Below are 13,244 nucleotides of genomic sequence, written 5' to 3'. Positions count from 1 at the left end.
TGCTTGGAGAAGGTTGATTTCATATCCTGTATATTGAAGACATGCCATGACGGTTCATGATATGAATGGTTTGAAAAGTTAACCAAATGGAATAGAAAAAAAGTACTTACATCACCGAAATTTTTTATTGTTTTTCAATGTAGTCCCCTTGTAGATTAATGCACTTTGTCCCATGATGTTCCAGCACTTTATCCCATCTCGAAAATGAGTTCCCTCCAGGCCTGCAAAATAGTTGTCAACTCTGGCTATCAGTTCTTTGTTTGAAGTGAATATTTGTCCTCCAAGAAAAATTTGTAGTTTTGGAAAGAGATGGAAGTCTGACGGAGCCATATAAGGTGACTAAGGCAGGTGTGGTAACAATTCATATCTTAGTTCGTGTAATTTTGCCATGGTGATGGCACGTGTGTGGGCTCACATTGTCTTGATAGAATATGTCTTTCTACCTTGCTAAACCTGGCCTTTTTTTAATGTATCTTGTGTTGCAATTTGTCCAGAAGGTTAGCATAGTATTCTCCAGTAATTGTTTGTCCAGTGGGGAGATAATCTAGAAACAGAATCTCCTTCGCATCCCAAAACACTGATGCCATGACCTTTCGTGTCAAAGGAATTGTCTTTGCTTTCTTTGGTGGAAGAGAATTAGCATGTTTCCGCTGCTTTGACTGTTGTTTTGTCTCTTGGGTATAGTAGTGCACCTAAGTTTCATCTGTGGTCACAAACTGGCACAAAAAGTCTTGTTCATTTCTCCTAAAATGGGCCAAACATTTTCTAATATGTCGACTCTCATGTGTTTTTTCATCCAGCGTCAGGACTCACGGCACCCATCTTGCAGATAATTTTTTCATTTCTAATTCTTCAATTAAAATGGAATAGACCCTTAGAGAACATCTGGCAAGTCTGAGCAATTTCACGCACTTTCAATTGACGATCCTCTATGACCATTTTGTGCACTTTTGCAATGATTTCTGGAGTAGTGACACATCTTTGCCGATCACTGCGCGGATCGTCAGCTAAGCTCTCCCGACCAAATTTAAATTCATTTGTCCTCTTGGCAACAGGTGAATATGAAGGAGCAGAGTCCCTGAATGTCCTTTGTTTTCATACCTTTCTTTATGAAGTACTTAATCACTACACAAATCTCAATTTTTTTCCATCTTTGCAAATCTCTGCTTGGGAACAACAGAGCCACGCCTGGCACCGCTCTCTTCCAAGGGCAGTGACGTGGCACATGTTTACAGGCAACAGTCCAATGAACATCACATGAATAACTTGTTGTGCTAGTGCTGACCTCTCGTGGTGATTCCGAGAACTTTTCAAACCACCCTCATAATAAGATATCTTCAACAATCAAACTCAGCCACATATTCCAGCATATACCAGTTGCTCCACAGGATTTCAAACGTCACACTTTGCACACCATTTGGAATGTTTGAATTTGCTTTTATACAGTAACAATCAATTTGAAGGTTAGTTTTGTCAAATGCAGATCATTTTTTGTTGTTATTTGCTTTTGTGATTTGTGTTTCTCTGTTGGCATGCACAAATTTTCAAATGTAAGTACAAAACATTATATTTCGTGTTGTATCCTGCCTACTCCTCAAATATGGGGTGCCTAGGAAACTCGCTTTTTTGGATCGCTAGACAATAATTTAAGCAAATCGTATTAATGTGTTTTATTTACAGAAAATAAATGACAATACTTAACTTTGATAAATTTACAATGAAGTGTCGCAAGCAAAGGGCGACAGCAAAAGCAAGGTCTTCAGTATATACAATTCCTAATACAAGAGAAGTAATATAGTTCCTAAGTCACTGCTATACAGGTGCCTATTCTTGATGCCGCTGTTGAAATCGGCGAACTGGCTCGTCTTCAACTGGGCCGCAGCCAGGCAGCGCGGCACTTATGTCCTCTTCTTGTTGAGGGCACTGCCATCGGGTTGTCATCCTAGAGGGGGGTTCGTCTGCCTGGAATTGGCTGACATCATCTCCACAGCCCTCTCTGCTCTGATGTTCCCGACCAGCATGCCGACGCCTGACCTTACACCAGAACACTTCAGATGTGTCATGTAGTTCAAAAAACATGAATAACTGAAAAAAATAGGAAAAATTGTGACAGTTTCTTCAATTTTGGTTCTGTGTGTACTACTACTGGTAATAAACAATCACAGTGTCATTTGTTTAAGTTCTACCTACTGAAAGAATGTTTCCTTGCAAAATGAAACAACATTTCAGTGCAAATTACAGTAGTTTGGTTAACAAACCATGATAATACTTTTCCCACAAGTTACAAGCAACCATGAGGGGAAAAAAAGCTCCTGCTAAGCAAGCTCTTCTTTCATTTTACAAAATTGCCTACCATTCTGCAAAGATTGAGAAACCACACAACAGTTGCTCGAACATGGTATCTTTTGATGGGTGAGTCAGGTCCCAAGTAACTGGGTATTGTGTCTTTGTCAGATAACACTATTAATTGTTGAATACTCAATATGACTGACAATATTAGTGATTGGTTGGTTGAAAAACTCAATATGACCTTGTCATTCAGTTTGATGAAGCTACTGGCAACCACATTAATGCATATCTAGTTTGTTACATGCACCTTTTTACAAGGCAAGAAATTTCATGATCTTTTCTGTAGAAACATAACATTTGGAACAAAAGCAGCAGACCTATTTGAAATACTATTCCCTTTTGTAGAAGAAAATGTTAATTGGAAAAACTGTGTAGGTGTATGTACAGACAGAGGGCATAGTATGGCTGATTTTTCTGCTGCATTGCAAGCTCTAATTTGCAAAGAGGCTCCTCATACTGTTTGGATATAATGTTTTATTTGCTGTATGCACTAGCATCAGAAAGCTTGAGCCCTGCCCTTCATGATGTGCTTCAGTGATCTAAATGGTAAACTTCATTAAAAATAGGCCACTTAAGTTGAGATATTTTTCAACAAAGGTGCATTGATTCGGGGCTCCTATTTTATTACACTAGTCCTTGCTGTCTTTCATGTGGGAATGTCTTGAAGTGTGCGTGAACTCAGTGATGTAGTTTACTCTTACCTTGTTCAAAAGAAACATTCGTGCTCGAGAAATTCATGGACAGTGACTTTGTTTTGAAGCTAGCATATCTTCGAAAAACTTTGTTCATTGAGTGTATCTCTTCAAGGTAATGAGACCAATACTCTGCAACTATTAAATGAAATTTCAGTTTTCAGAAGGAAACTATTATTGTGGAAGAAAAGACTGGTTGATAAATACAAATGTTGTCCTTGCTTTCCACATGGGTTTAGAAGGCAGTGACTTTCAGTTCCATGAAGAACTAGAGTATGTGTTTCTATATCATTTAACTGACGTCAGTGATTACTTTCTAAAGCACTTCCCAGAAAAAGTTCAACAACACAACTGAATCAAAGATCCTTTCAGCATGTAACTTTCATAAACAAGAGCAGTTTGACATTTCAAGCTTCAGGCACAGCTCTCGTACAAGTGCTTTGCTCCTGCATCAAGCCTTCATCAATAGTCTTTTCTTTCTCTCTTTTGTTGTTTTTGTATGGCAGTTTTGTATTGTATGTGCATACGTTTTTACCACTATAACGTGGTGCCCTTTAATGCTAAAGAAATATCAACTTAAAAATATTACTTTATGCTATACACAAAATACAACTATGATTTTTAAAAGGGTCTCCACCTAACTGTTACTAGGTAGTGTTTGGATATTGGACTGGAAATGAGTGAACACACAATGCACGATTAACAATTTCTATACCCTTGAAGTGTTTGAAAGTGAAAAGATTTAGTGTTTACAGTGTCATTATGTAACTGTTGAAATTGTACTTTACATTTGGGTTATTTAGTATGTGCTGCATATTTTTAAAATAACCTTTTTTTCTAAAATATAAAACAGATAAAGAAAATTTAGGAGGAAACAGAAAAGCATAAGCTAAAAGTTATCCATATATCATTTAAAGATAAAGCAAGAGGGGTGTGTGTGTGTGTGTGTGTGTGTGTGTGTGTGTGTGTGTGTGTGTGTGTGTGTGTGCGCGTGCGCGTGCGCGCGCGTGCGCGCGCGTGGCGCGCGCGTGCGCGCGCGTGCGCGCGCGTGCGCGCGCGTGCGCGCGCGCGCGCGCGCGTGTGTGCATAGATCAGTGATGTCATAATTAAGGAAACACTACAGATATATGTATGGAGATAAGTAGTAACCTGTGAATTTCAGAATAGTTTGCTGCTAGATATAGAGGTTCTGGGAATAGATTAGTTTGTTCTGTTTAGGATCAGGTTAATTCTTCAGTTAAACAATACATTCAAATAAAGCAGACTATCTATGCTTAATATGTAGTGACAGTGGTGTCCAACACCATCATAGTGACACATCATGCAACTCATTTCAAAAGAGTGTTAATAAAATTGTGGTGTGCCAAGCATAATTTGAGTGCTTTACAGATGTTGTCTCATTGCTTGTCCTTGTGTGTTCAAGGCACCTTCATACCTAATTTGTGAATGAGCCTTTCTATGCACACGAAGTGGGACAAATAAAATTTATCTGCTGTTTAAGTAACATTATTTTCTATTCACTACTTTTTGCTATATAACTTACATCATAGTCCAAGTTGCTTGCTAGTTGCTTTTAATGAAAATTATAGCAATATTTCACTGTGCTACCAGAAAAAGGGACAGAAAAGTTGTGAATGCCTTTTCCTTCACAGTGGAAACGGGAAAAATATTGTTTCTATTGTCATGTTTATTAGCCTATTGTAAAATTTGCTTTCTTTCAGATTTGGTGTTCCTGCAGAGTCTGAACTTAACAAAGATAGTAACATGTCGGCTAAATCCATTGAAGGTGTGTCTTCCAGCTGTAGTGCAGAACTTTGCAGCAGTTACCAGAGCTTATCAGCTTGCATACTGCTACACCATAATAGAACATAATACGAGGAATACCATGCCAGTTGCACAACAAGATGGACATATTGTGAAAGACAAGTCAGAGTTAGTTCTTCTGAACACGTTCTTCCCATTTGATCCTTACATACTTTACAGGTAACTATAATGTTCCACATTTACATTTCTTTCACCTAGCGCATCTATCAAATTGTTACAGAGATTTGAGATTCACAAATAAAATATTATCAAGAACACAGTTTGGATTTCTGAAGGGTTCTGATATCGAGAAGGCTATTTATACCTACAGTCAAAATGTACTTAATTCATTAAATAACAAATTACATGCAGCAGGTATTTTCTGTGATTTGTCAAAGGCATTTGATTGTGTTAACCACAACATCCTTTTAAATAAATTAGAATTCTGTGGTGTCACGGGCAGTGCTGCAAAATGGTTCAGGTCATACCTCGCTAACAGGAAACAAAGGGTTCAGTGCAGCGGACTAGTGAATTAAGTCATCATCAGAATGGGAAGATATTAGATGTGGTGTCCCACGAGAATGTTTGCATATGACACAAGTATTGCAATAAATAGTATGTCGAGTGTAGTTCTAGAAAGATCTGCTAATGATATTTTCATGGATATTAATAAATGGTTTAAAGCGAACTCACTGACATTAAACTTTGAAAAGACTCACTATATATAATTCAGAACGTGTAAGAGGTTTCCACCCAGCATATGCATAAAGTATGAAGAAGAGCAGATAGAAGAGGTTGACAGTCTTAAATGCCAGGGATTACAACTTGAAAATAAATTCAATTGGGAGGAGCACACCAAAGAACTGCAGAAACGCCTTAACAAATCTGTATTTGCAATTCGAGTGTTAGCAGACATAGATGACATAAAAATGAAAAAGCTTGCATACTTTGCCTACTTTCATTTCATAATGTTATATGGTATAATATTTTGGGGTAACTCTTCCAGACAAACAAAAGTTTTCAGAGTCCAAAAGTGTGTAATACGTATTATTTGTGGAGTAAATTCACGGACGTCCTGTAAAACCTCTTCAAAGAACTGGGTATACTAACTACTGCCTCTCAGTATATTTACTCCTTAATGAAATTTGTCCTAAATAATATATCTCTTTTTTTCCAACAAACAGCTCAGTTCATACATACAATACCAGGAACAAAAATGATCTGCACAAGGACTTAAAAGCGCTTATTTTTGTTCAAAAAGGGTCCACTACTCAGGAACACTCATCTTCAATAATTTCCAGCAAACATAAAAAATTTAGTTACAAATAAAGATCAGTTTAAAAGTAGCCTGAAAGACTTACTAGTGGCCAACTCCTACTCCATTGCCGAATTTTTTAGTAGACACAAATGATGTACTGTATATACTTATACTATTAGTATTGTTATTTCAGCTTTTTTTTAAAAAAAAAAAAGTTGACATGTTCCACATCCACAAGGATCTCCTCAGCACGGATCTATGGAACAAAAAACTAATCTAATCTAAAATTTTGCAAGAGACAAAAAGGAGTCATCCAGTCATCCATAGTAATCCACAGGACAGTAGACTAAGTGTTGAATAACATCAAGTATTGTGACAACAATGACCCATTGCTTACATCTCTATTCTTCAATTCTGTATTTGGGTACATCATAAGAAGTCACAACTAAGTTTATTAATGATTTCATCAGATCTTTTTTGATTTCAGTACCTTTATATTTGTGTTTTCCAGAAATGTTCTTTTGGGACTTGAGTACATGGACCTTAAGATTAATGAATATTGTGTTGAACAACACTTTTAATGTTGTGCCGTAATGGTGTATCAGAAAACACAAATAGGCTAGTAGTGTTGACAGTTTATAAGCATTCACTAGGAAGTATCTTACATTTTATAAAGCATATTGTTTTAACGACATTATGCCTGCATAACTGGACAATCATTTGCCTTGGAGGATTTAATGTTATTTTCTGTGAGATAGTATTAGTTGAGAGCACCAGCTTTGCCACTGTCAAATTCCTTACAAGGAATGTTAAAATGAAGTGAAACAGTTATGGTAAGCATAAGAATATTGTATACAGTAGATAATTGTACATTTTGCACTGCCCTTAAGAGTCATGGAATCCTTGTAGCCGCTTCTAAATAGATTCAATTTTTAATGATTTTTGTTACTGATACTGAAAATCAGTTTCAGAACAACTGTGATTTGTACAGTCAGAATACTAGACAAAAATAATTTCATGTACCCATTGTCTGCTTGTCTAGGTTCAGAGATGAGATATGCACTCTTGTGCAAAAGTGTTTAACAAGCTCCCACGTAACAGAAAGCAAAAAATAGAAAATCCCTACCTACACAAAAGAAAATTAATGTAAAATACCTCATTAGTCATTCAGTGTACACATTATCTAACTACCAAGATTCAACAATTGGATATTCCTCTTAGCAGCATTGCAAGTAGCAATGTTCATAGTAAAGCTGCATGAAAATTAGTTTTGTATTGTAAATAGATATTTGCTGTCACAAACATAGGTATTTGCTTAAATAAATACCAGTTTATTCACATACGTGTTAGGCTGCTTGCTGAAAATAAACAGCAGCAGTTCAATATAAGTTAGGCACCAGCAGCTTTTTAGGTAGCAGCTTTCCTTCAAATTTACTATATTAAGTTTAACTGTCATAAACACAACTAGTATTAAGCAGTGTAATAATGGTTTCTCATTAATACTGTATACATATTACAATATATTATCCCATTCCAGATCCTTGAAGGTGTTTCTATAATGGGATCTCTGGAACATGCATCAAAAATGTGGAAGTGTATTTTGTGTGTTAGTATGTGTTGTCTTGAAAATGTGTGCTTTCAAAAAAGACTGACTATTTATTCCAGTTTCTTGAGCTTTTTATTTATTTATTTTTGAATGATGATTACATGATTTTATTCCATTTGTAAGTCTGTCTGTTGAAGTCAGCCAAATCAATATTTTAACAACTAAATAATCAATTTTTGACAACATAAAGTAATTGGATTGATAAAAAAATCTACTCACCAAGCGGTGGTTGGAGAACACACACATAAAAGGTTATGCTTACGCAAGCTTTTGGAGCCAGTGACTGCTTCTTCTGGCAGAAGGCTTGAAGGGGAAGGAAGAGGTGCGAAGGAAAAGGACTAGAGAGGTTTAGGAAAAGGGGTAAAGTTTGGAAAAGTCACCCAGAACCACAGGTCAGGGGAGACTTTCCAGTGAGTAGAATTTTTTTTATCTATCCAGTTAAATTACAAATCAATATTTTTTTATTCATTTCCTAATGTTTGCAGATCTGGATGTGCCATAACTCCAATTTATCGAGAGTACCAGGGTTCTGTAAGCAGTGAAGACAGTTACGATATGTCCCATGAAGACAAGCATCTTGACGAATTTGAAGAAGACGACGACTTCTTGTCAGGCAGTAGTTTCGTGCCAAGCCCAGTTACCTATCCAGAACTTTTCTCTTATGGATCATCACCAGGATTTAAGCACATGTAGTCTTGCCGCACAGCCTTGAATTCTGTTAATGATTCTTCCTACTGAGGTGCTTTCATTTCGTGTTATGTGTGTAATGTGTAATGTTGTGTTTTCCATGAACGTCTTCCAGAATTTGTTTATACTGCAATTGTTTATCAGGCTATTGATATACACTTCATTGCATTCAGTTTCTATTGAATTAGCACTAGGCTCATTGTGCCTGTATTATATTATGTGTATGAATCATTTATTTATACCTATAAACTTATGTTCTCAAGAATATTCACTACATTTCTTTCACCTTCAGCTTTTTTGTCCATGAATTATGTTCATGAAAACACATGTCTCGTCAATTTGGCTTTCAGCTGTTAGAAGTAATTCATACTGTGGTTATCAAACAGAGCTCAGACTATGTTGTGAAATTAGTATTTTTAGTCTGTGGTAATTTGGCAGTGAACTTAAATTCATGCTTAATCAGCAGTGAGGCACCGCATGGAAGCCTTTAGTGATGTAGTTAAGAATTCTCTGAAGTTAAGCAATTTCATAAAGAACCTGATACTATACTATCACAATTTTTGAGGTAGTATACTATGCCCTGTTTGTTAAATTTTAATGAAGCTCATGGGCTTTCATTTTTATGTGTAACAGTCAGTCATGATAGTTTTGTAACATATAAAGTTTTGTGTGTAAAGAAAACTAGAACAGCCCAGAATCAGTGAGGTAAATGATGATGTGATGTCTACATCACTTTCCCTTAACATCAGAACTCTTTGTGGTTATTTGGATCAAAGTTTCTCATGCTACCCAACTATTACATTACCATAGTATAAATGAATCAAAAAGGTTTATCCAGATAGCTATTTCCATGATTGTTCAACACAAGACTGAATGTTGAATTTATCATCATCAGTTCCTAGCTGCATAATACCATTTCCATTTGACATTGACTGTAGTGTGCAGGTAACTGCACAGCCACTTTTGTGGACATGTTCACACTGGCGTATCCAGACATTACTCGCAACCCATTCTCACAGGTTCAGTGCAGAGGAGAGCTTCTGTGATATTGAAAACATAGGAAAGAGGCACTGGCAGAGAAGAAGTTGAGGGTAGATGGCAATTCATGCCTTGTTAGCTTAGTTCGTAAAAGTGTTGACAACAAGAAAGGAGGATTGTTCCTAGTCCAGCACAATTTTAATCTGTCTGAAATTTAAATTCATTGCTTCCTTGTCAGTAAAATGTGTTACAAAATTGGCTAGCTCGTTCTGAATTAGATGCTAACCAGTCGATACGCATTTAGGAAATTGAAGGTATTTGCAATTGCATTGCATAGCATTTAAAGACGTCGCACACATTACCATGCCAGAATGCTATGCAAATGTCAGCCACCAATAATTTTTCAGCAGCATTGTGAGATTTCATACCTCACTAATAGCAGTCTGAAAAGTTTGATAATGCTGCATTTTTATGGGAAGTTGCAAATGAGTCTGTTGTTGATAATCCTGTGCAATACCCTAAACTTTCTTCCAAAGTTTTAAGAAAACATTCAGTTTTGAAAAGTTGTTGCTTTCTCAACACTAAATTGTTGTTGTAAACCATTTAAATTTTTAAAAAAGGCTGGGAGGAGGTTGTGGTATCCAACAGACATTGTACCTAAATGATATGTGGAGAATTTTAATTCAATGATATGAACATTCGAAATGTTTGTCAAAAGATGAATGTTGATTAATTTACATTCAGTAATAACCACAAAGTGATTTGAATGAATGTCTTCTGTTTTGAAAGTTGAACGTGTTAGATGTGTTTGACTTGCTCTTAAAAGTATTTTTAATGGAATATTAAACAAAACAATGGAATTGAAATATCAGAGCAAATTATGTGGTTGATGTTTATGCATAAATAAAATAAATATTTTTTTAAAGTGTTTATGGAGATGGCTGTTTTTGGCAACAGACTGAAGATCGGATTTGTCTAAAATGGTATTGTGTAATGCTGTTGAGGACAGAAGTTAATTCATTCTATGATGTTTCAATAAACAAAATAAAAAGATAAATTATTGTGGCCACTTGTAGCGTGTTCCAGCCGTTGGGCAAGTAGAACTTAAATTTCATTGCCATTAATTGCCACATAAAAATCTGTGATGTCATTTTAGATAATAGTTTAAACATTTTGTTATGAACATAAGAAGAAAGAAATAGAAAGATCATGAGATTAAGTTATTTTGTTGATTGGACTTGACATGTTACCATTTATCTTAACCTTATTCCCATTGTTCCCAACTAGCCATATTCCTTAGACTCTTATAGTCTCAAATTAACGTGTAAGCAGTATCCAGTTATTCAATTTCAACAGGAAAAATAATTTACACACACCTGAAACAAAACAAAATTGCATTACATTTTTCACTGAGGTCACACAAATGCTGTCTAATCAGTTTTAACTTCTTAGCAAGTCATCAGATTTATTTAAAGAAAGAGCGGGTGGATAGTAAATTACAAAATCAGTCAAACTTATATGCCCAGTTATACACACGTGAATGGAATGTAGTTACTAATCAAAATACAACAAAGTAGTTGATAAACTCATATGTTGCTACTGAAATTTCTAAAATACTGTACTGCAGCAGGTGTGTGGCAGGCTGATCTCATTCATGTGACCACCCACTCTGCAGTGGACTTGAACCTTCAACGTAATGTCAAGATATAAATTCCCCTCCGTTGAAACAGAGTAGAGATATTTGTACACTAGATTGGGAAGATCTTGCCGGACTGTGAAATTACATGTAAAGAACAGTGTCTTGACAGCTTGCATAGGAGTAGCACTGTGACATCTGCAGGTGTCCTCGGCTGCTGTCTTGACTTTATTTCCATGGATTCCTATGTGCTCTGTCAACTAATCAAAATTATGAATTGTTACTCAGTTGTTAAAGTAGAAGTGTGACTTGAATTTTTGGTTCACTCTTGCTCCTGGAAAGGAAACTGATGGAATCAGAGTAGACAGTTTTTGCCTGCTACAGAGCCTGTGTAATCAAGTTAGTTCAGAACATGGTAAATTTATGAAGAAGGGAATTGCAGAAAATGTTGTCAAGAAAAAGTCATTGGAGTCCCCCTTGTTCTGAATGTATTACAATAAAATAGTTCCTATGTAAAATATGTCCACCTCTTGTGGCTGCCATGTGGAGGATCCGGGTTCGATTACCAGTGTTGCCAAGGATTTTTTGAGAGATTTCGGAATGATACGGGGTGCACTCAGCCTTGTAATGCCAATTGAGGAGCTTCTTCACCAAATAGTTGCAACTCCACAGTCTGGAAAGTCTGCAAAACAGCCAGGAGAGCAATGTGCTGACCACATTCCCCTCCTTACTGCATTTGCAAGATGAAGGATGACACAGTGGTCAGTAGACCCCTTGAACCTTCATAGCTTGGTGAAGTAAAGCCTAAGCTACATCTAGATATGGCAACTTTTTAATTAAAAAAAATTTCTAGAACTCTTTATATGACAAGTTGGTGATCTGCAGCGACTTGTGTGTAAAACAGTGATATGAACCTTACCTAACTCTAAATGGCAGTTCCTTGTACGGATCTCAAAAGATCACAGTGCTTGCTGGCAGTTACTAAACAATTATTCCACTGGTAGGTAAGTTGCCTGTAACATGGATAGTACTTACTGTGCCTGTTTCAGTCTAAGAAATTTCCACCTGATGCTATATTGTAACTCCCCAGTCTCATCACAAATGGTATGAATGGTTGTGTAAAGTTAGAGCATACAGAAACTTTTTACTCTACATTAAGTTGTGAAATATTCAGAGCTTTCATGAACCTTGGTTCAAGTCTACAAATAATGGCAACCAACAGAACTTTGAATCAAATGTGTTACCCCAAGAACCACAACACTGATTTCATATTTAAGTGTCCCAAGCCATAAGTTCAGGAAAGCTACACACAGGATGTGCCCAGTTATAAAAGAGACACAGATGTCTCAGTTAAAAGTGTGAAACCTTTCTTGTAACTATTTACAACTGACAGTTCACTGTGAGGTGACTTTTTATTATGGATGAAATATTGTCAACAGCAACACTTAAAACACTGTCTACAGGGTCACTGCTTTTGTTCGAAGTGTCCAACCAAGACAGTGCTAACTTCATATTTAAGACATCTTGTGGAGGGAAACTGTCTAAAGATAGGAAAATGTCCTCAGAAGCCCCATTCACAGAGCAATCTGAGGACATTATCTCAAAGTAGACTTGTAGGCCTATGTGAGACAGAAAAAGGCAATTAAGTGATGAGTGCCGAAGTAAGCCTGATGTATAAGGTTATAAGTGGTGACAAACCCTGGACCTACATTAAAGAGGATTCTAATAGCCAGACAAAACACCTTTCCTATGAAGCTCACCAAGACAAAACTGTGATAACTGATGGGCATCTATACTCCTAACCAGATTTCAGGAGGAAGATAAAAAGTTTCCGCCCATGATTCAGGGATACTGTCCTTTACACAGCTACCAATAGAAAAGGTTTGAAGGATATCTTAACTTTCCCCTTTGATGTGATGTAACATGAAATTGTTCTTATCATGACATATGATGTGTTCCACAGTACATACAATGCTGACCCTGCTCCCACATGATTACGGGATACTGGCATGCTCTAAAATATGTGTGTGTGTGTGTGAGAGAAGTTAATATAGAAGAGCTAACCTGTTGCGATGTCAACAGAAGGCAGAAATGAAGGGGAGGCATCAGAGTGAGGTGGTGATAAAAGATAGCACACTGGTAAGCACTGTAAGCATCAGTTCAGAGATAATGATGAAAGTAAGAAATAAGTACAAATTAAGAGAAATGAAATGGATAGTGCAGTTAACAAATAGG

At 36.6% G+C, this 13,244-nt stretch overlaps 1 protein-coding gene across 1 annotated transcript in view; it reads left to right on the top strand.

The window, feature by feature from the left end:
• LOC124788314 (RNA polymerase I-specific transcription initiation factor RRN3-like) overlaps positions 1 to 10,592 on the top strand; it is a 53,811-nt gene extending 43,219 nt beyond the window's left edge. The window contains 2 exon segments of the mRNA XM_047255555.1: positions 4,763 to 5,024; positions 8,194 to 10,592. Of these exon segments, the coding sequence (XP_047111511.1) occupies positions 4,763 to 5,024; positions 8,194 to 8,401 (470 nt within the window). The 3' untranslated portion in view covers positions 8,402 to 10,592.
• The last annotated feature ends 2,652 nt before the right edge of the window (positions 10,593 to 13,244 follow it).

The sequence above is a fragment of the Schistocerca piceifrons genome, chromosome 1, assembly GCF_021461385.2.
Source record: "Schistocerca piceifrons isolate TAMUIC-IGC-003096 chromosome 1, iqSchPice1.1, whole genome shotgun sequence".
NCBI lineage: Eukaryota > Metazoa > Arthropoda > Insecta > Orthoptera > Acrididae > Schistocerca > Schistocerca piceifrons.
The sequence above is the reverse complement of the archived record's forward strand: the minus strand, read 5'-3'. Positions and strand labels throughout refer to the sequence as shown.